The sequence below is a fragment of the Agelaius phoeniceus genome, chromosome 20, assembly GCF_051311805.1.
Source record: "Agelaius phoeniceus isolate bAgePho1 chromosome 20, bAgePho1.hap1, whole genome shotgun sequence".
In the NCBI taxonomy this organism is placed as follows: domain Eukaryota; kingdom Metazoa; phylum Chordata; class Aves; order Passeriformes; family Icteridae; genus Agelaius; species Agelaius phoeniceus.
Window position 1 is genome coordinate 6656536 of NC_135284.1, and position 20216 is coordinate 6676751.

Here is a 20216-nt window from a genome sequence, read left to right on the forward strand (position 1 = left end):
TTGAACTATGCATATTGTTTAACTCCATTCGGAATCCTATTATGAGAAACTTATTTTATGAGTCTGCCAAAAAGCCTGGTTACCAGAAGCGTAATCACAGTAAGCAATAAAGGCTGACATGGAGGATATTTCTAGGCAATTACAGCAGGTGTTTTAAAGGCATAAAGCTGCAGAGTTATAAATCTATTTAGAGCCACAAACACAGAGAAAGTAAAAGGCAACCAGAAGGTTCAAACTCGCACAGCAGACAAATATTGTTCCTCTTCCCCTGCAGAATATAGAGGCTGCAGGAACAAGTCCACTTCCAAGTCAGAAGAAAACAATATAAAATGCTGAGGTACAACAATAACTGCAAAATGAATGCAATGTCTTCAAAGGAGGATGCAGCATACATATATATATATATATATATATAAAAGATACAAAGCTCAAAAAAATCACTTAAGGACTGCTAGATTGCTTTTAAAATGTTGTTTTTTTTCAACTCAGTTAAGCAGGGTGTAATGTCTTCTGTTGCATGAAGAAGTTTGAAAAGACAGTCTAATGGGGGGCGCCTACAAAAAGTAAAGTTGTAGATGTGACAAATCCTATTCAAAAACTTGCACATGAGCCATATCTACAATGCAGAATTGGTGGAGGGAACTCAGGGAGAGCTGACTTGCCAACACAACATGTAACTTTACAGAATGATTGCTGGCTATCAAAGTTGCATAAGCCAGGAGACAACACCAACTATAAATATGACTACCAGCTATTCCACACAACCCCAAGCGTCCTGCCAAGCCCTCCTTCATGTTCTCTCTCACACAGACAAAGGCCTCAAAGCCATGGGACATCTGCCAGGGAAACAAATGAAGTTAAAAAACCAGAAGAACATGAACATGTACTAACCTAAACTTGTGTGTTCTTTCTTCCCAATTCCTCCCCCTACAAAGACAACGTCTCAGTTTACTGTACTCTTTTCCTTCTCCCAACCAGTCTTAACTCTTGGACCAATGTTTTAAAGTTTCCCTACCTTTGAAAAAATAATGTTCAGTTCTTAAATGTTTTGCCAGATCTGGACCACACCCTGCCCTCTCCCAAAATCTTGGTTGTTTGTCTCCTATTGCACATAATCAATTATAGCCCTTTCAGGTTTGTATTTTGCATGGTGGGAGCTGATCCAGAAAGGAGATTGTGCTTGTGTGAGCTTGTGTGTTTACACAAACACACACACACATGTACACACACCTTGACAGAACTGTTTTGTCTCTATAGAACTTAAGGGGATTTTCCTGAAACTGAGTTTTTCACTCGTAAGCAGATAAGCACTTGATAGAAAAAAAGCAGCTGAAAATTTGACTCTTACCAAGTCATGTAAATCACTTAAAACACAAAAGGCAAGAGCAGAACCCCCATCATTCTATCACCACAAGAAGTGGGAATCAATCACAAGCAATAACTACAGAAAAATGCACAGAGACACCCAGCAGACCTCTCCAGCTCTGCTGTACATTTCCCTGTCCCCGTTGTTCCTCCCGGATTCAGTGTCAGGCACCAGCTCGGATGTTTGACAAAAAAGGGATGCGGCAGATTGCCCACCAGCCGCAGCGTGTGCTGCCAAGTGAGAAACACAAGCTTGGAAACAGGCTGGAGATTCCAGCCAGGACAGCAAGGCTCAGAGCATCACACCAGTGACATAACTGAGCGTGCTGGGGAGAGGCTGGAGGGGACGTGGGAAGTTATTGCATGAAATAACTCTGCAGTGCATGCAAAGGAGCTGTTTTCAGTACCCAGCAAGACAACTACATTGCCAAGAAATAGCTGCAGCTTTCTTCTTTCTGATTTTTCTTTTTTAACTAGTTTGAACAGCTAAATTCCCTTTACTATTCAAATGTGAATTTTCCAGCATAACTTCCCTGTGGATGTTGTGTACCTAAATTTTCTTTATTAGCTACAGTAAAGTGACAATCAGCTTTCAGAGCACTTGGCAGAACAAGGATCACCCTGGGTCTAGTTCACAACAACTTTGGGCTCCTACAACATTAGAAAAGAAAGTTTACATCCTAGAAAAGACAAGAATCATCTTGTTAATTTGTTTGGTACAACAGTGTGAACAGCACATGTAGACAAATACTCAATTTGTCTTCAGACAGTTTTTAGAAGACAGACATTTTATCAGCGGATCTGTTAACACTTTCCTTCAGAAAATATGTTTCGCCTGCCAGCAAACAAACAACAAAATAATGTGTCATATCTGTAAAATGAGGGAGAGAAATAATCAAGATTAGCTTCAAAGTGTTGCAATAAAACAACAATAATCAAAGGCTGGAACACGGAACTCGTGTTTCAGCCGTGCGCTCACAACCTCACATTCGCTCTTTTGCTCTGCAGTACCTGCAGACACGGTGCCATTACACGGTGATTCTCTCCAGTTCTGCTATTTAACAACAACCAGGGGAATGTGATGCTCATGAACCCAGCGTGCCGTGGGTTGGAAGGCACTGCTGGAAACCAAAGCACCTCACACAGGCTGTGCTACACCCAGATGATCCCAAAAGGCAAATCAGCCCCACGCTGGGAAAGGCACTGGTGCTGTTTGTTCCAACCCTTCTCAAGTCAAGAAACACCACTGCAACTGACTTACCCACTGACTTAAACTACAGGAGAAAACCTGCAAAATTCTGTTATCTTTCTGTTTAACTTGACATAATAACAGCTAAATAAGTTCTCTATTTTGAATTCAGGGGTACAGAGGAAACTTTAACCAGTAAACACTACATGGAAGCATTTTGAGTGAGGCTTCCAAGATCCTAAAAACATTTTTAGTAAGCTCCATAAATTGTAGTTCTAATTAAGGATTAAATTTGGAGACTAAACACCTCTTTATTTGAGGGCAGGGAGGCTTAAATCTTTTTGTATTAATGCTGAGCTATATCATCTGATATTTTTGCTATGACCAACCTATAAAACCTGTCAGCTTCACTCAGTTTACACAGGGCTTTAATTATGTTTAACTAGAATCTGAATGATCTAATTACTTAACATCTTACAGCACAAACTACTGAGGACATCTGGTTGAGCAACTGGCAAAGGAGTCGGGGAAATAAAACCACTCTTGTGTACCCTGCTCAGGACCCCTGCAAACAGCTCTCCCTCCAGACAGCTTCCTTCTTCCATCCCACCTGGAATTTCTGCTGCCTGAAACAGCTCTGTGGGAACAAATCATCCACCAGCTCAAAGAAAATAGTCAGGAGAAGAAAAACTCTTAGTGCCATGAGCAGGATGATGGGACTTCGAAGAAGTTTTTCGTTTTGCTTTGTTCATCGTCTGGTGAAAATCCAGATCATGCTCTTGGCCTCTCTGGGCTCCTTCTCCCACCATTCTCCAGGAACTGAGACATGGGGGATCACCCTGAGCACAAAACCACTAAAACTGGTGTCAGCTCACCTACATGATGAAGCTCTCACACCTGCAAGCCTTGAAGATTTTGAAGTGTTTAACCTCTGAGAGAGCAGATCTCAGTAAAACCAGGGAAAACTCCACTGAGGGGACTATGAAGTCACACAGAGAGCCCTGAGGTTAAACTGGGAATAAGCAGCAATATGAGCTGAGGATCCTTTTGGCCACGAACACTTAAATGGTTTCCATAATGTCAGCCTTGGTCAGAGTCTTTCCCTTGGCCTGGCTCCCTGCCAGGGTGATATCACACTTCATACCTGAGGACTGTTCAAAGAAAAGGGTGCCCAAAGCACAGGAAGCTGCTGTCGTGACCTGTATTGAGCAGACAAGCTCCCACTTTAATCTCTTTGCCTTGAAACCACAGCGTGCTCACCCAACACATTAACCTGATGTGGTCAAAGAAGAAATAAAACCTGAAAGTTCTGGTTAAAAACCCAGCTAAATCTGCTGTTTTCTGTCTTTACTTTTCCTTAATGAACAGATGGAAACCAGCAATAACCATCTGGGTAAAGCAGCAATAGCTGTAAAGCACAATAATTCCACAAAAATACACTAACAAGGTCACTTAAGTGTTTCTCTAATTGTCTCTTGCCCGTGACCTTTTTCAAAGATCTCAGATGAAAAAACAAAACCAAAACAACTTATGAAAGATCCTTTGGCATCTCTGACGGAGTCACAATTTGATTCTGTATCCTGGGGAAATTCCACTTGGGGAACAACATTCTGCCTTCCCAGATTTCCCCCTGCTTCCCCCCGACCTCCCAGGAAGAACATCCAGCTTTCCATGCTCCACGACAAAATTGATTATCCCTGAATGAGCAGTAAAACTAAACCATTCCTGTATGTGCAATGCAGCAAATGTTTTGGAATCCTTCAAGATCAAAGCCACTCTATTAATAAACTTATATTTTTATATTCCTTGCAGCTGAAAAATCCAATTAAAACACTACAGTGACCTTTTAGCAGAGAACGACTGTCACAGTGAGGACAGGATCAGAACACACCCGAAGCAGGGTCCCAGCAAAAATGGGATAGACAGGAAAAGAGACTCTTGCAGTTGTTTTACTTCAGTCACTGGGGTGGTAAAGGGTGGCCTAATTCAATAGGAAGATCTGAGAGGCTTTTATTAGGTCTCCCAAGTAGTGTAACTGACAGTTAAACAAACAAAGTGTCAGGCCTTAAGTCAGCATTTAGAAAGTAAATTTATAATGAAGAGCTGACAATCAAGACATTGTACAAAGGGGCTGCTGCCAACCAACAACTTAAAAAAAAAAAATAAAAGGCAGCTAGATATGGAATGAATATTTCTTACCATTGAAATGAACTTCACAACTGGTTGGTAAAATGATTACAGCAGATAAATAGGGCACAAAACACTATGAAGTGTGACTGCAGTTTGCCATGGCATCGCTGGAAGCAAGGCAGGAGCACTGGATCCCAGCCCAGCAGCAGTGGCTGTGCTCTCCCACCCCAGGCATCCCCACTGCCTCACCAGCTCCCATCTCATCCACCTCATGCACAAAACCAAAAAAAATGCACCCAAAAAATGAGAACTAACACACAGAGCCATCATCTCCTGGTATCAGGAGCTTTCACACTGGCAGGAGAAAGCCTCTCACCCCAATTCCTGCCATCACCTTTCACCAGGCAGGCTCCTGGCAGCTATCAGGAGTGCAAACCAGGAGCTGGAGACACAACAACCTTTGGCACACAGGCAGCAGCCAAGCACCTTTCCAAGCCAGCAGGCTGTGCTGGATGGCCAAGCACAGAGTGCTGCAGTCCCAGAGTAACTTTTCAGCCCTTGCAGTGAAGTTAATTTTTAAGAAGATGGCACGTACAACAGCTCTGGGGCATAGTGACCACTTTCTAAGATCCTGAAATCAATCTGAACTATTAAATTCTTCTTCTAATCCCAGTTAAAGTAGGTTTTCACAGTTCCAATTTTAGACTTCAAGTTCTATTTACAGGACAGAAAATCCCAGATAGTGACACTAATCAAGTTTTACTTAGCTTGGCATATTAAAGAACTAACTATTCTCAGGATATGCCAGAACATCTCAGATGCTAACAGATTTTAATTTATCATCTAAACCAAGCTGATCACAGCACAGTGTGTGTGATGTTTTAATAATTTGTGCTGTATTTAACACATCACTCCAAGAAAAAAAATCCCACACAGTTCTGGTCTCACTAGCTGATGGCCTGAAGCACAGCAAAGGCCTCACAAAGAGAAAAAAACGTGTATCACAAGTTGTACAGAAGAAATCAGCTTTTACAATAAAACTTTCCAGCCCTGGGACTGACCAAAACTCTGCCTGCACTTCAAAGAAAACCTGAAACCACCTCCTCCTCATGAGCATGGAAACAACAAACTATTGGACATAAAACTGAGAGCATGGCTTAGTAAGAGAGTTTAATTTGATTCAAATCCTGACCTAAACTAGGGAATTAATCCTCAGTCCTGCAGGGGTGAAGGACTGTCAGTAACACTGATGGCACCCAGTCTGGCAGGATCAGGAAAGTACAAAAATAAAATTCTCACAACATACAGAATAAATTCTTCAAGAACAATTCTTCCCTCCTTGCTGTCTGCTTCATCTTGGGAAGCAAGAGCACAGCACCCCCTGAGCTCACCCCTACAGGGCCACAAATATCCACTCACCTTTGGGAGGAATGAAAAAGAGATATTCTGAGTTTCAAGTGGTAATTAGGAGTACACATTTGTGTACAAATGTGTAGTGCACAGAGGCAGAGAGATGAGCTGAGGACACAATATGAGCAAGCTGCCCTTTTCCAGCATCCCAAGAATTTCGAAAGCAACGCTCCATGGCAAAGAAAATGTGCAGAAACCTATAAGCAAAAGAAAACTAGAGCTCCTGAAAGAGGCAGGGCAGAGCTGGAAGAAGGGAAGGGAGGAGAAACCAGTGCACTCAACTGTATTTTTTAAACCCATGAAACACTTGCACTCACCTAAAAGAAACTGAGGTTACAACTGTGTAAACAGCTCAGCAGAAAAGCCTCTCCACAGAAAATCAATTGCAAGACTACTGGCTCCTTGTTTTTAAATGTTTAATATTATCCCATCCCCACAATTAATATCAGAACAGCAACTATGCTCATACCAGACATACCAAACCAAAGCTGAGTTTTATCAATATTAACACACACAGATCTGCAGCAGAAAAACAGATATGTAGTTCACTGACAAAATTAACATTCTCGTGTTTCAGATCCTAGACAAAGGATACATTTTATTTATGGATGAAAATGAAACAAACATCTTTAAGTGACAACATGATACAAATTTACTTTGACATGAACATGCAATAAAATGTGTAAACACCCAATAAAAATAAAATGAAAAATAATTACAGACAAGGCACAAGTATAAATTTTATTGAGCTACTGTGACAACATTTGTGCGTCACATCAACGAAATAACAAGAAACTGAATGGAATTGATTAGAAACATGAGATAAAGGCAGAGATGAGAGGCTGCTGGACTGGGATGGAGACATTCATCTTTGCTCACAACTTAACTGTGGGCTGGGCAAAAAGGGGCAGCTCCTTCAGCCAAGCTCAGCCAGAAACTCTGACTACACACGAGCTAAAACTTCAGCACATGCAGCAATGCTCACTGGGTGTTGTGCTAACAGGGATAAAGTTTATCCACCTGTGCCAAGCTCAGGGAGCCAGGAGCACAGCCCCAGCATGGAGCAGGACACGAGCAGGAGATGGATATTCCTGATGGCACAAGCAGCACAGGTAAAGCAAATCCCCAACATCACTGACAGGCCAAGCAGGCTGCTGGCACACTACAGAGCCTGGGTAATTTGGATAAAAGGGAAAAGCTGAGAGAAAAGGTTCCAAGTTAGCCCATGCTGGGTGTTTGGTGAGTTATAAATTTCAGCCTTCAAGTACAGGTGCAGCACATCACACAAGGAACTGCTCTGCACATCTCTCTTTGGCCGTCCAGGGGGCTCAAAGGCTCCCAGTTACTGCCCTTAAAACCACCAGAGTGTGGCTTGGGATGGAGGATCCTCCCTGCCCCTGGCTGGCAGAGCCTGGCCTGTCCTGCTGGAACAGGGAGCTGTTTCAAACCTTGGGCTGAAGCTTGAAATGATGCAACCACAAACTGCTGAATTTTTAATTCAACGTTCATATCGCTGGCTTCCTATAATGTAAATTTTAAACAGCCTTCAATATACAGAGAAATCTGAAGGGAAACTTGATAAATTGTACATTACACCAAACAACAGGGAGGTCTGTTTTAAAGTAAGAGTGTGTCAATGTATGAGTAACTCTAGATTAGAACTTTATAACCAAGGGCAAGAAACAATTTTTCCAGTGATTTAGTACTAATCATTCTCAGTATTCTTTTAGGACAACCAACACTTTTTTCACATTTATTTCTGTAGAAATTGTTTTGAGCAACAGCCTGAAAAGCACCTACAAATCAGCGCATTTAAAATATTGAGAACAAAGGTGCAGAAAATGTAACCACTGAGACTTGTTTATCCACAAGACAGAATTAAGTAGCAGCAAAACCCAACAGTAATTGCAAAGTCACAATCTCGTATCTCAAAGAGGGGCTGGGAGCACTATCAGCGTTTCCCAGATGGAGAAGCAAACCAGTGCAGCAAGGGAGGTGCTCAGGGCACGGGGCAGCTCCTGGCAGTGGGACTGCAGCTCCCAGCTCATCTGAGAGTCACTGCCACCTCCTGACTGTGCTCACACTGAATCTGAAACGGTTCAAGGCTCTGGGTGTCAGCACCACTGCCCAAAGTGATGCTCGCATACAGACGTTTTTGAAGGGCTGATACACACCAGCTTCAGCCCAGCCTTGGTAAAAGAAATCTTTCATTTTCTTTAGAAGATTGGTTCAGCAACACCGTGAAACCACAAACACCTACCAGAGATACTGAGAGCAGAAGGAACAAGATTTAACCCATCAAACTTCCACTGCATCTCATCGTCTGCAACGCTCCCTTTTGGTTCTGCAGTTTTATTTCTACAGGAATAAGCCAGGGCATTTCCACTCAAAACATACAAGCTTTTGCCATCTAACATATACCTAGTCTGAGTCTTCATCAAAAAAAAGAAAGAAAAAAAAAGGCAAAAGCTATGAAATTCCCTGGGTTTTTTGCCCCCTACTTGATTTTTCAGTAAGAACAATGAGAATGCTTCTCCTATTCATAATACCTGAAAATATCATGCAGGTGGATAGAAAGCTACCAGGAAACACAAACCCTTGATTGTCACAGGGCAACACCAAAACCTGCCAGTGCACTCTGCAGTCACACCATCACCTCAGCATCTCATGGACAGATTTTCCCAGGATGTTCCCACAAGGACAGCCTGGAGCAAAGCCCAGGTGATCTAAGGTGAGCAAGGGCAGGTGAGGTGGATTTGGTGGTAACACTGCAGCCAGGCATTTGTTGGGAGACCCACCACAGTGCCCTGTGCACTGCCCACTACTCATATAAAGGCTAAAACAAGCTCTCTTCTCCCAACTGTACTGCAAGGAGTTTCATTTCCAAGTCCTAGGTTTATGCTCACTCCTTACCTCCTTCCTTTCTTTACCACTTCCCTCTACCCCTCCACTCCTTTAAGCAGTGTCACTTCCCCCACACCACTTGTTTTAATTTTTACTTCCCTCTAACATTGCTGCCCTCAGCCAGTCACACGTGAGCCACAGACAGAAACCAACATTTCTCAGCAAGGAAAGACCTCTGCAATGTGTCAGAACTGCTCCTGCACACACCCTCCCCAAGCCCATAAAAGCAATCCCACGGTGATGTGACAGAGCAGCAGCACTGGACCATCCCACCTCCACAGCTCGAGGGATGTGATAAAATGTTTCCAGGAATCAGACCATGGCTTGGAATCACCTGAATTCCCACGTGCAGTGCACACCTGGGCTCACCTGTACAAAATCACTGGATTCAGCAGGAGGAATGGTCAGGCTCCTATGGGATTTGTGCAGCCATTTAGCCATATTTTATTCTATCATTCACAGAAAGCTTGTGCTGGCACTCCAGATGCTGCAGTCTCCAGGCTTGCTCATTCACTAAGGTACATTTCCACACAAAAGAGCAGAAGCACAGGATCTGCTCAGCTCTGATGTATGAACTCCTCTGAAAAGCCTCCGAGACAGCCATGGCCTACATCCGTACGTGCCTCAAAGTGCTCACAACCAGAGACACAAAGATACGGGGGGATTCAAAGCATCTAAACACAGCAGCTTAAAATACTTCTGTGCATCTGCTTTTGAGCCTTTCAAAAATGAGTGATCTTCACCTCTGTCTTCCCAGAGCAGATCACGGGGGTCCATGAGGAGGAGGAGGATGAGCAGCACCCCAGCTGCCCTCCCTGCTCCCCAGGAAAGGCAGCACAGCTCCAGCCCCCACAGAAACTTCCTTATTGCCCCAACTGCCAACACAGAAATCAAATTATTGCAAGGCAAGGGGGCAAGTGAATTGCCAGGGAGGCCAAAAGCTGTTAGAATTAGTGTGACAGGCTCCAGCTGCAAACCCCTGCCTGCTGTAACACACACAGGAGCTGTCGGGCACCTCCCGGCTTTAACACCTTCATACCAAAAATTATCTTTATTCAGGGTAAATGTTTAACTCTGCTAAGTCACAGGAGGCGCAAATAACAGTAAAAACTGCAGGGTCTTTCTAGAGACAGAACAGAAGCATAACCTGAGTACAGTGGTGGATCTACTGCAAATTCCTCACTGCCTAGTGCTTTCCTGGAAATCCAAATTACTGTTGGACAGGAGTGGAGACCTTTGTTACATCCAACAACCGACACCCAACTGTGTTTAATCTTTTATAAAAACTTAACATCCAACAATCTGTCTGCATTCCACATTCTGCACAATCCAACCAGTGCAATAGCCTGTATTTTCTTAATTATAACTGCCAATAAAGGCAGAAATCACTGGTTTGCCTTGTCAAACCAGAGACAACAAAAACAAGCTGAGAACATATGTCACAAAATGAGTAGGATTTATCTTATGTTCACTAATTTAAGGGCACTGTTTCTGACTGTGAGGTCCAAGTTTCTCCCATCTTTCCTGGTACGTTCAACTCCATGTGTGAGCACTCCAGTACAAGTCTCTTCATCCAACACTCCTTGTCTTCTCCAAACAATCCCATTTCAGCTTTTCCCCTCTCATCCTCAAATCTTTCTCCTCACTCTCCCATTCCAGCAGAGAGAAACACTGTCACTATATTCCCAATACAGAAAATATTGTATTTTCGAGGCCTTCCCACAAAGGATATGGGAAAGAACCAAGCACACCTGCAGGAAAAACCTGGATACACAAGATGGGAACTTACCACCCTGTTACAAGTGGACACTGCCTGCTTGGTGCCTTAAAAAATTCCAATCATCCACATATGTGTCTGTTCTCTACCCAATAAATAAACTGCCTTTATTCTCAACCTTAGTGTGATCAAACTGAAACTCTGGATTATGCATTTTTCGACATCCACTTTTTGCATTACAAATCAGCTTGCAAATAAAGAATAACTGTTCACTGGAATTTTAGACCGCATGTAATTTCTTCTCTAGAAAATGTTTCCCCCATTACTTATTTTGTATTGTTACATACAGCCAACCAGTGTGATTTTTCTTCAGAAAACTCCCAACCATTACCATATCCCAAATACTTCTCAATACATCATCCAGTTCACCACAAACTTGGCACTAGGAGCAGAGTGACCGACGCACGCAGTGACTCTGCCACATTTCTGATGGGCATTATTTCATGGCAGGAATAGAACAAGGGACAGAAAAGCTCCCAGAGATTTATTCCCAAGGAACAGAACTCAAGGAATCCCATGAAAGCCCAGTTCTTGTGCCAGAAGTCCATCAAGGGCCTTTCTTCTGGTGTGTCACGTGTGGTGGGTGTCCAGGGACATCCCCCTGAGCGCCACAAGCTGCCAGAGCTTTCCTGCTGAGATTGCTCCCAGAGTATCTTGGCAGCAGTGCCCTGGCTTTGCCATCCCTCCCTTCCTGCAGGAACACACAGCTGCTTTCACCTCTCCTCTCCCAGCAGCTGAGGGGAGCAGAAATGCGGCTACGGCAGCTGGAGACTTTTCTCCACGTGCACGTTCAGCTACCACTATAAACAAAGAACCACTGACTACTTTTGGGACAGAAATAATTCTACAATGACCTGCACAGATACACAAATTAAACACTCAGACCTGATCACTAATTCCACTTCTGATGAAGCATAAAACTCCTTCACACATCAGCTTGTGCTCTGGTACCATCAGACCCAACTAAAGGATGCCAACAACTCCACCTGTTTCTAATTTAGTAACAGAAGTACTTCAGTATTTAAAAGCTATTCATTACAACTTAGTTTTTCCAGATTTTGTTGTAGATTTTATAAGATCAATGGTTTACCCTAAGCAATTAGTCACAGCCTGCACAGAACTAATATTCTATCCTTACTTTAATCATATATGATGCAATACCAGGATGAGATTTTAAAAAACAGACACATTAGCAAGATTTCCCTTTAGATTTTCACTCCTCAGCTTGATGGTAACAAGTTCTGCCATTCTGCTCAAAAGCAGTAAGAAACTGTACTTTCTACCAGACTGTGAGCCTGTCCTAAAAAGCTACAATGACATTTTGAGAACTTGTGTTTATTGTCAAAATAACTACAGATAGTTTAAGTTTTCAAAGGGTATTAACTTCTTCCATTTGTCCTCAGAGCTGTGGCTCAAGCTAGACTTACTCCTGCTGGTCAGAGAGACCAGCTGCCTCCTCTGATACTGACACATACACCCATATTCAGAAATATTAAGCAAGCTGTCAAGGAGAGCTGCCTGCTGTGCCCACGGGAACACAACGCTCCTTTTCCTGGTCTCCAGCAAAAGGTTGTTTTCAGAGTGAAGGTGATGGGGACACCAAAAACTACAAACAAACCAGGACCATGGAACAGCAGGTTACCTTCACGCTGCTGATCTGATTCCAATCACACAACTGCTTCCAGACAGGACGTGCAGCTCTGGCTGGAGGGCAGCAGCATTCCTCCAGTGGTTTCACCTGCACTGACTGCCACAGCAGTACTCACTGTTTGTGAGGGGCTGCTTTCCCTGAGCACTGCAACTCCCTCCCCATCAAACATGGTCCAGCTGCCAGCACACAGCACACTGAGGCAGCAATGCCATGCCTACTCCAGTTTCTTTAGGAGACATGCCAGCTTTGACTCCAGAAAAGGGTTAATGTTCAGCTGCGTGCCTCGCAGGTACAGTCTCCAGTGAAGAGCCCCGTTTGATACCTGTAGGAAGCTGCCATTTTTGCATCTCATATTCCATTTGTGAACAGACCTTTTTGTTCTTTAATCCAAGTTCTGAATTATTTAATCCTGTCTCCAACACTTGAAACATCTTTCCCTATAAACAAGGGGTTATTTAGCGAAGGGAAATAAATAATTTAAAAAGTCAGACCCTAAAGTGTTGCTGGCTCTGTTTTTAATTAATATTGATACAATCTGGAGAAACCTGCTGCTTAATATTACAAGGCAGGTCGAAGCTCATCAACAGTTAAACATCTCCTTCTAACAGAAGGTGGAAGAGGAAGTTGGGAGCAGCCGGGTACGCGGTGCTGGCTGCCAGCGATCGGGGACTGCCCAGTCCCAGCTCCTCGCGACTTTCTCATGCACACAGAGCTTCCAAGCCCTCACACCCTGAGCTCCACGAGCTGGAGCTCTGCAGGGCTCAGGTGGAATTGTGTTAAGCATAAATCCTCCAGGCTTTCCTGCTGGAACAGAGCGTACGCGGAAGTATTTTTATTTTCTACAATTCCGCGCTCGAAATACGTCAGGGCAGGCGAAGGACGGGGACAGAGGGAGGCATGGACACTTCTGTGGGACTGAACTTCATCCCTGGGAATGATAGTTTTTATAGCACATTGCTTCATCTGCAAGTGGGAGTAAATATTACGCTACTTCTTGGTGCAGATGGGTGGGTAAAAATAAATAAATAAATAAAAAGCTAATTTGAAACAAATTAACTATTCTGCATAGGGAGGAAGGCATTCTCTCCCTCCCCGGTCACTCCAGGGCTCTCTGCAGACAGAGTGCATGCAAAGTTAACAAACTCTGTGCTGCTCACAGCCTGCCTGCTGAACCTGCCAACAGGTGAACAGCCTCAATCCGCAGCACGGATAAATAATCACCAGTCCTCAAAAGCAGGTAATGAATATTGTTCAAACAACTCTAAGCTGGCGTTACCAGAATGCTTCAAAGGAGAAGCTACAAGCTGTTCAAGTCAGACTGTCACATTTAGTCTGCAAAAACGAGATTAAGGTTTGTGCAGTGCTACTCCACAACAGGTTTTACAGTATGCACAGAAATTAAATTATGATAAAAGTGAGCTATTTTTTACTAAAAACAGAATAGAACAATCTATCAAAATGCCATTTGGCTGTGTTCATTACATTTTAGAATTTAATTTACATGATAGATACTTTAGCATAATATGTTTTAATCAATAAGCATTTCTGAAGGCTTTATTTTTATAGGTGATATTTAGACTTGTTCACCGTTAAATGTAATGCCACGGCAGCGATGTTCGGAGCGTTTATTTTCCTATGCTAAGCAAGTACAGCCACACGTACACAGAGGCAAAAGCAAAAGTCCACAATTAGAGATGTCAGACCTCGTTTAACTACATCTTAATTTAATCCATTTTATTTTATACAATTCTACATCTGGATCTCATTTTCTGTATTCCTGTAGGTATTCCGGGTCACTATTAAGAACCCTTTCAAGTTAGCAAAGTTCAGCCAAGTCTACCTTAATCCAAAACCTTTAAAAGAAACAATAAAACGCGAAAGGGGCTGGAAGACGACAGAGAAACCTGAAACAAAACGCTACTTTACCCCACCTCCTAATGCACCTGAAAGTCGGAAGGGACCGGCCTCCCAGCACAGATCCCACGCAGCACTTCCCCTTTCGGGGGCTGCTGGGGTGGGAGTTTTGAATATTATACATATATTTATATTATATCGCTCCCGCACGCCCGGCCGAGGGGAAGGGAGGGCGGCAGGACCCGGGTCCCGCTGCCGGCCCCCTGCGAGCATCCATCCCCTCACCTCCAGCGGGAATGCGGCTCTGCCCAGCATCAGCGCACCATCCCTCCGCCTGCCGCAGCCTCCGGCCGGCTCCACCGCCGCCTCCGCGGGGGCCAGGGTGGGCAGCCGCCGGCTTTCGAGCCAATTTATTTAAACGGGAGGCAGCGGCGGCTTTGGAGAGGCAGGGCAGCGCCTTCCTGCGCCAATCAACTGGGAGACACGCGTGTTGCAATCCCATTCACGGCGGGAGCAGCACCGATACAGCGTCTGACAACCCCCCCCGGCCCGCCCCGGCCTTATCTGTAGCCCGGCAACTCAATTAAACCGTGGGGCCGCAATTCCCCCGGGGACGCTCCCCCGGGGCAGGGGGAGGGAGGCCGGTCTGCGAGGACTTTCCCTCGCAGGAAACGGCACTTCTGGGCTCTCCCGAGCCAGCACAGTAAAGCATCAATATTCCGCTCATCTGTCAGATCCTGGACAGCAGGAGAGGCTGGAGAGCCCGTGAATTATGTAACGTGCCCTCCCGCCGCCGCGGGGAGATGCGGCCGCGATGCCCCCCGCCGGCCGGGACGCCCCCGCGCCCCTCCCCGCGCCCGGCGCTGCCGCTGCCCTCCCGAGCCCCCCTCTCCGCGCACCGGGCGCTCGCCCCTTCCCACCCACCCCGCGGGACCCTCCGCCGCTCGCTCGCTCCCTCCCTGCCGGCCGGTGTCCCCGCGTCCCCTCCCCTGGCGGCCCGGCGCGGTGCCCGCGGCGGTCGCAGGGCGGCGGCCGGAGCCCCGCGCCCGGCGGAGCTGAGCGGAGCAGAGCGGAGCGAGGGCCGGCACCCCGCGGCGGCGGCGGGGAGCGCCCGCCCGCCCGGCCGGCACCACAGCGCCCCCAGCCCCCGCCGCTCCGCGCCTGCACCGCCAGCCCGCCCGGCGCCCCCACACAAAGTCCCAGCACTCGGTAAACTTTCCCCGGCTCCCGGCGGAGGAAAAGCGGCGGGGACGCGGCGGCGGGAAGGGGGCAGGCGGCGGGGAGGGAGAGGGAGGAGGCGGGCGGGGGATGAGCGGCGGCCGCCGGGAGTCCCGCCGCGCCCGCCGCCCCGCACGGCCCCGCCGCCGGGGAGGAGCGCGGAGCGGGGAAAGAGCAGCCCGGGACGGAGCGGGCGAAGCGGCGGCAGCCCCGGCAGCGGCGGCTCCGGCGCCATCTTGGGCTGATCGATGAATTGAACAAAGAGGATCAATTTCCGATGGGGCCGGTGATCGATGGCGGGGGGGGCGGAGGGAGCGGAGCGCCGCGGCCGGGCGGAGCGGGGGGTTCCCTTTAGGCGGCGCGGGCCGGCAGCGGGAGGAGGAGGGGGAGGCCGGGCCCGAGGGAAGGCGGAGAAGGGAGGGAGGGGGGGGTCCGGCGGCGCGGCCCGGCCGGTGCGGCGAGCGGGGGAGCCTGACCTGCAGCTGCTGTAAATCAAAGCGCTTCCAATATTGAAACATCGATCCCACATTGGCCGCCATCTTGAGACATATTGAGACAGAGTGAGCGGCTGATAGAGAGAGAGGGGCTGGAGTTCAGGAGCCGGGAGGGAGGGGGAGGGAGGGAGGGAGGGAGGGAGAGAGGGAGGGAGCCGGCGGGAGGGGGGAGGAGGGGCGGGGGGGCAAGGGGGAGGGAGGCGGGCAGGGAGCGCCCAAATCCCGGCCTGGAGCCCGCCCGGAACACGGACTCAGCCCGCGCGCTCCCGTGGGGGGGGGGTGGAAGGGGCGCCGCGCCCGCGCGCTCGCGGCGACCCCGCACCCGCGGGGACAGCGCGGGGAGGGCACGCGGGACGCGCGGGGACAGCGCGCGGCCGTGCGGGGACAAGCGCGCGCAGCGCGGCCGCGCCGTGCGGGGGGATGCGGGGACAGCGGCGCGGGGCGGGGGAACGCGGGGACAGCGGCGCCGGGGGGGGACCCGGCCCCGCGGGGATGCGGGCACGGCCGGGCAGCGCGGGGATGCCGGGCCGGGAGGATGCGGGGCGGTGCGGGGACAGCCGCGCGGTGCGGGAGGGGTGCGGGTTCACGGCAGCGCATCGCCCGGCGAATGGTGCCCGGAGCGGCGGCGCGGGGGGAGCCCGCTCGGGGAGCCGCGGGGCTAAAATTAGCCAAGTGCAGAGAGTTTAGGGGAAACAACAATGAAAAAGTGCATCGAGGGCAGCGGGTTGCCGGTGTCCGGGGCGGTCCAGGAGCGCCTGGAACGGGATTTCTTCAGCGCGGACAGGCGCTCCCTGCCAGGGCCGGTGCCGCCCGCCGCTGCCGAGGGGACGCGGATCGCACGGAGGTTGGAAAATCGGATCCCAGCCCCGCGCAGGATAGCCATAGAAACGGAGATTAAAAGGATGGAATAACTTATTTTGTTCTAAACAATAACGTTGCTATAAATACGAACATTTTCCTTGTTCCCTTCCTGAAAAGCGCAGAACATTTTAGCAGGCTCATCTCCTAGCAAAACAAATCAGCCTGCACATCCCTTGCACCCCTCGAAATCATTCCCTGTTTTTACTGGGAAACGGGCAAACCCACGGTCTGTACCTGTCCCCTCTGGAATCAATAAACTGCATGGTATTTTTCCAAATACAGCTACTTTTGCTGTTTTGCACTTCATCTGTAAAAGGAAAATATCTCTTCCCCCCCAAGTGAGCGATTGTAGATTTTTTCTCAAATTGTATTTGATCACCGAGTGAATTTAGTGCTCGCTCAAGTCCGTGGGCTGACTGCTTGGAAATGGCTCTGCCTGTCTTTGGAGAAGTTACGGCAGAGACGGCAGAGACAGCGGCAGAGCAATTGCCACAGATTATTTCCCAATCTGCTGCCGGCCTCCTTTGGAAGAGCACCATCATTTCAGCCTCCATTTCCACTTTTTGCTGAGGCTGCTGCTTACAAAGATACTAATTGCGATGGCGGGTTTTATGTTAATGGGTTCCACGTAATGATCAGCCCGGCGACTCCAGACCTTCAGATTGTTGGTTGGCTGTGCTGGGAATAAAACTAATGGCATTTGGTTATGAAAATGTCAGACCTCTACGTGGTGATCTAAACTGGGGGCCCAACGAGACCGAAATCCAAGAGCCTCCCCGCGACTGCCATGGGGCTGGACCCAGGGATGCCCTTGGAGAAGGGAATTCCTTCTCCCCCAGAAGTGCCATGCTTTGAGGGAGGGCAGCTCCTTGCTGGGATGATGCTGGAGAGGATTGGGGTGCCCGGCTGGGGTACCCCCTGCTCTGGGGAGAGGGTGTGGGGTGCTCGGAGCGACAGCCGGGGATGGAGCTGCGCGAGCCTCCGAATTCTGACTAACGCCGTAACCGGTTTGGTAGCTCTAAAATAGGATTTTAATCCTGGGAAGCATCATTTCACATTCCAGTGATCTAATCAAAATCCTTTCCTCTAATCTCTCCATGGTCCCCCCTTTCTAGATGAAAGAGGCTGGAGTTCCTGTCTTCACCCTTTCTCCGCTGCCTCCCTGTTCTACCAGTCTGTTCTGTGTCCAGGCAACTGCAAAAAGACATTTCAAAGGCTCCTGCCGTGCCATGTAGATGTTTTCTCTTGTTAGTTTGGACTGCAGGTGTGTAAGCCTCAAGGATGAAGTATCGTGGTGCTGTTTTAGGTTCGGGGCACACAGTCATGGCACAATAAATCACATAGGAACGCTCCGCTTTGAACGCGCGCGCACAGAAAAGGGAAAAGAAAAAAGCATCTGACCTGAATCATTTTCTGGAAACACATCTGGTTAAAATCCAAAGTTTTAAATTGAGTAATATTTTAAAATACATTTGGTAGGTATTAAATTACAGTGTTATATCTGGTAATATTTATGATACTAATGTGTTAAGCGGAGGTTTATATCTGTCAAGAAATATGAATGATTGTCATATGGGGTAACAAATGAATCCTGATATAAATAACATTTTATGATATTTTTAACATTATTGTAGTCTTTTTTTTTTGCAGAAGTTACATTATTGCCAATTTGAAATAAAAGCTCTGTGGCTGCATACCAAAGCTTTTAGCTATGTAATTTTGAATAAGTATAAAGCAGTACGGCTGATTTGGGGAATTACTGAGAAACCTTAACTCTGCTGGAAGACGAATGCTGAGCACCTATCATTCCTATTGTCTTCCATGCAGGATCAAGTCCCTCGTTTGCCATTTTGCGTGGCAGCAAGCCCAAGGAAATCTTGCTTGACAGCTCTGTTTTCTCAAAGTGCTGCATTTCTTCAGGCTGGATTCTGCAAAGATCCTGCGGGCTACAGAGCTCCTTGGAGCAAGTGATAATGTGCTTTGTGTTCCTGCTGAAATGTACCTGTGTACAGTGGGAGAGGGAGCTTGGAAAACTGGGTGCAACCTGGCAAGAAGATGGTTAGAATAAAGTTTTCTTGGATTTTTATGTTTTGAGGAATCATTCTCGTCTGTTCGTTTGAGGAAGGTTTTTCTAAAGTTAGATTTGATCTGTGTAAATGCTAACTTCTTTCAATGGGCACTAATAGAGCACTGAAAAAGGAAGCACAGTGGATTTGAACTTTAAATCTCAAATGGTGGCAGCAACTAGTAGTACGTGATCCATCCAAAAATAATTTTAAGTATGTTGTACAGATTTCTTTTTAGGAACTGGGTGAAAATCACATTAAAATTTGTTGCCTGTTAATGTCATAAGACCCCACTGATACAGCTCATTAATGAACATATTTGCACTTTGGACCATCACAGAAAATTATTCTTGTGATTCTTAACGTCATCATCTGGAATACTGAGGAAAATGGATCTTTATTCTAAAGGTCCCAAAGTGTTGGGAACAGTTCCCTAGCACAGCTGCTGCCCTGGGCATCAGTCTGCACTCATGAGGATATTTTGGACAATGAGTCCAGTATTGATCACTGCACTTGGGCTTCTCTTTGCCTTAATGAACCTGGTTGATTTTCTTGGCCAGGACACTGAAAGATGAGGTGCTGCTTCTCCCAGCACCTGTTACTTTTGGGTCTCTTCTCCAAGGATTCTTATGGTTTTTTTCTTCTCATTTTTCATGTAAAATCACTCCCAAATTTCTATCAGTGCCCCTAGAAGAGTTCCTCCAGAGCCTTCTCTGTACCCCTGTCTGCTCCATGTCCAGCTCCTTCTCTCATCACTTCATGGCTCATCTTTGCATTTTCCTCAGCTGATTCTTGTCCCTGGCTGCCTGTGCCTGCTGGAAAGGAGCTCCTCATCCAAAATCCCAGCCCTCTCCACTGTGGAAATGCCCTTCTGTACACCTTAAATTGGATTTGGGATATCCTTTACTGCTCTGTGCCATTGCACAGCCAGATTCCACAGGGATGGCAGGAAACAGCCAAACAGATAATTTATGTTCCTGGGAGATTTAGTCCAAATTAAGATCAAAACTCATATATGTCTTCCAAATCACAGATTTTTTTTTTCCAATTATTGTCAATGACTCTAATTCTGCTTGATTTATATCCCTGGTAGTAGCCAGAGGTTTTGCAGCACATAAATTGCCTGAGGGTTTGGCCAGTGATGTGGATGCTGTGACATGTAGAAGCTCAGGAAAGCCCCTGAGCAGAAAATGGTTGGAAACAGGGAAAATAGCAGGGAGAAGTGTCCCCCATGCCTGCACACCATTACCTGGGTGTCCAGCTGTGGTCACTCAGCTGGATGGACTCTTGTTTTCTC

General features: G+C 47.1%; 1 protein-coding gene across 7 annotated transcripts in view; it reads right to left on the minus strand.

The window, feature by feature from the left end:
* The window catches only part of CUX1 (cut like homeobox 1), a 276966-nt gene extending 260832 nt beyond the window's left edge, over positions 1-16134 (minus strand). For 6 of the 7 annotated variants that reach the window (XM_054646812.2, XM_077188853.1, XM_077188854.1 and 3 more), the window contains exon 1: positions 15975-16134. In XM_054646812.2, coding sequence (XP_054502787.1) covers positions 15975-16037 — 63 coding nt within the window. In that variant the 5' untranslated portion in view covers positions 16038-16134. Of the gene's footprint in view, positions 1-14565; positions 15093-15974 lie in introns of those variants that run through there. The other variant, XM_077188850.1, reaches the window with a different exon arrangement.
* Between the last annotated feature and the right edge of the window lie 4082 nt (positions 16135-20216).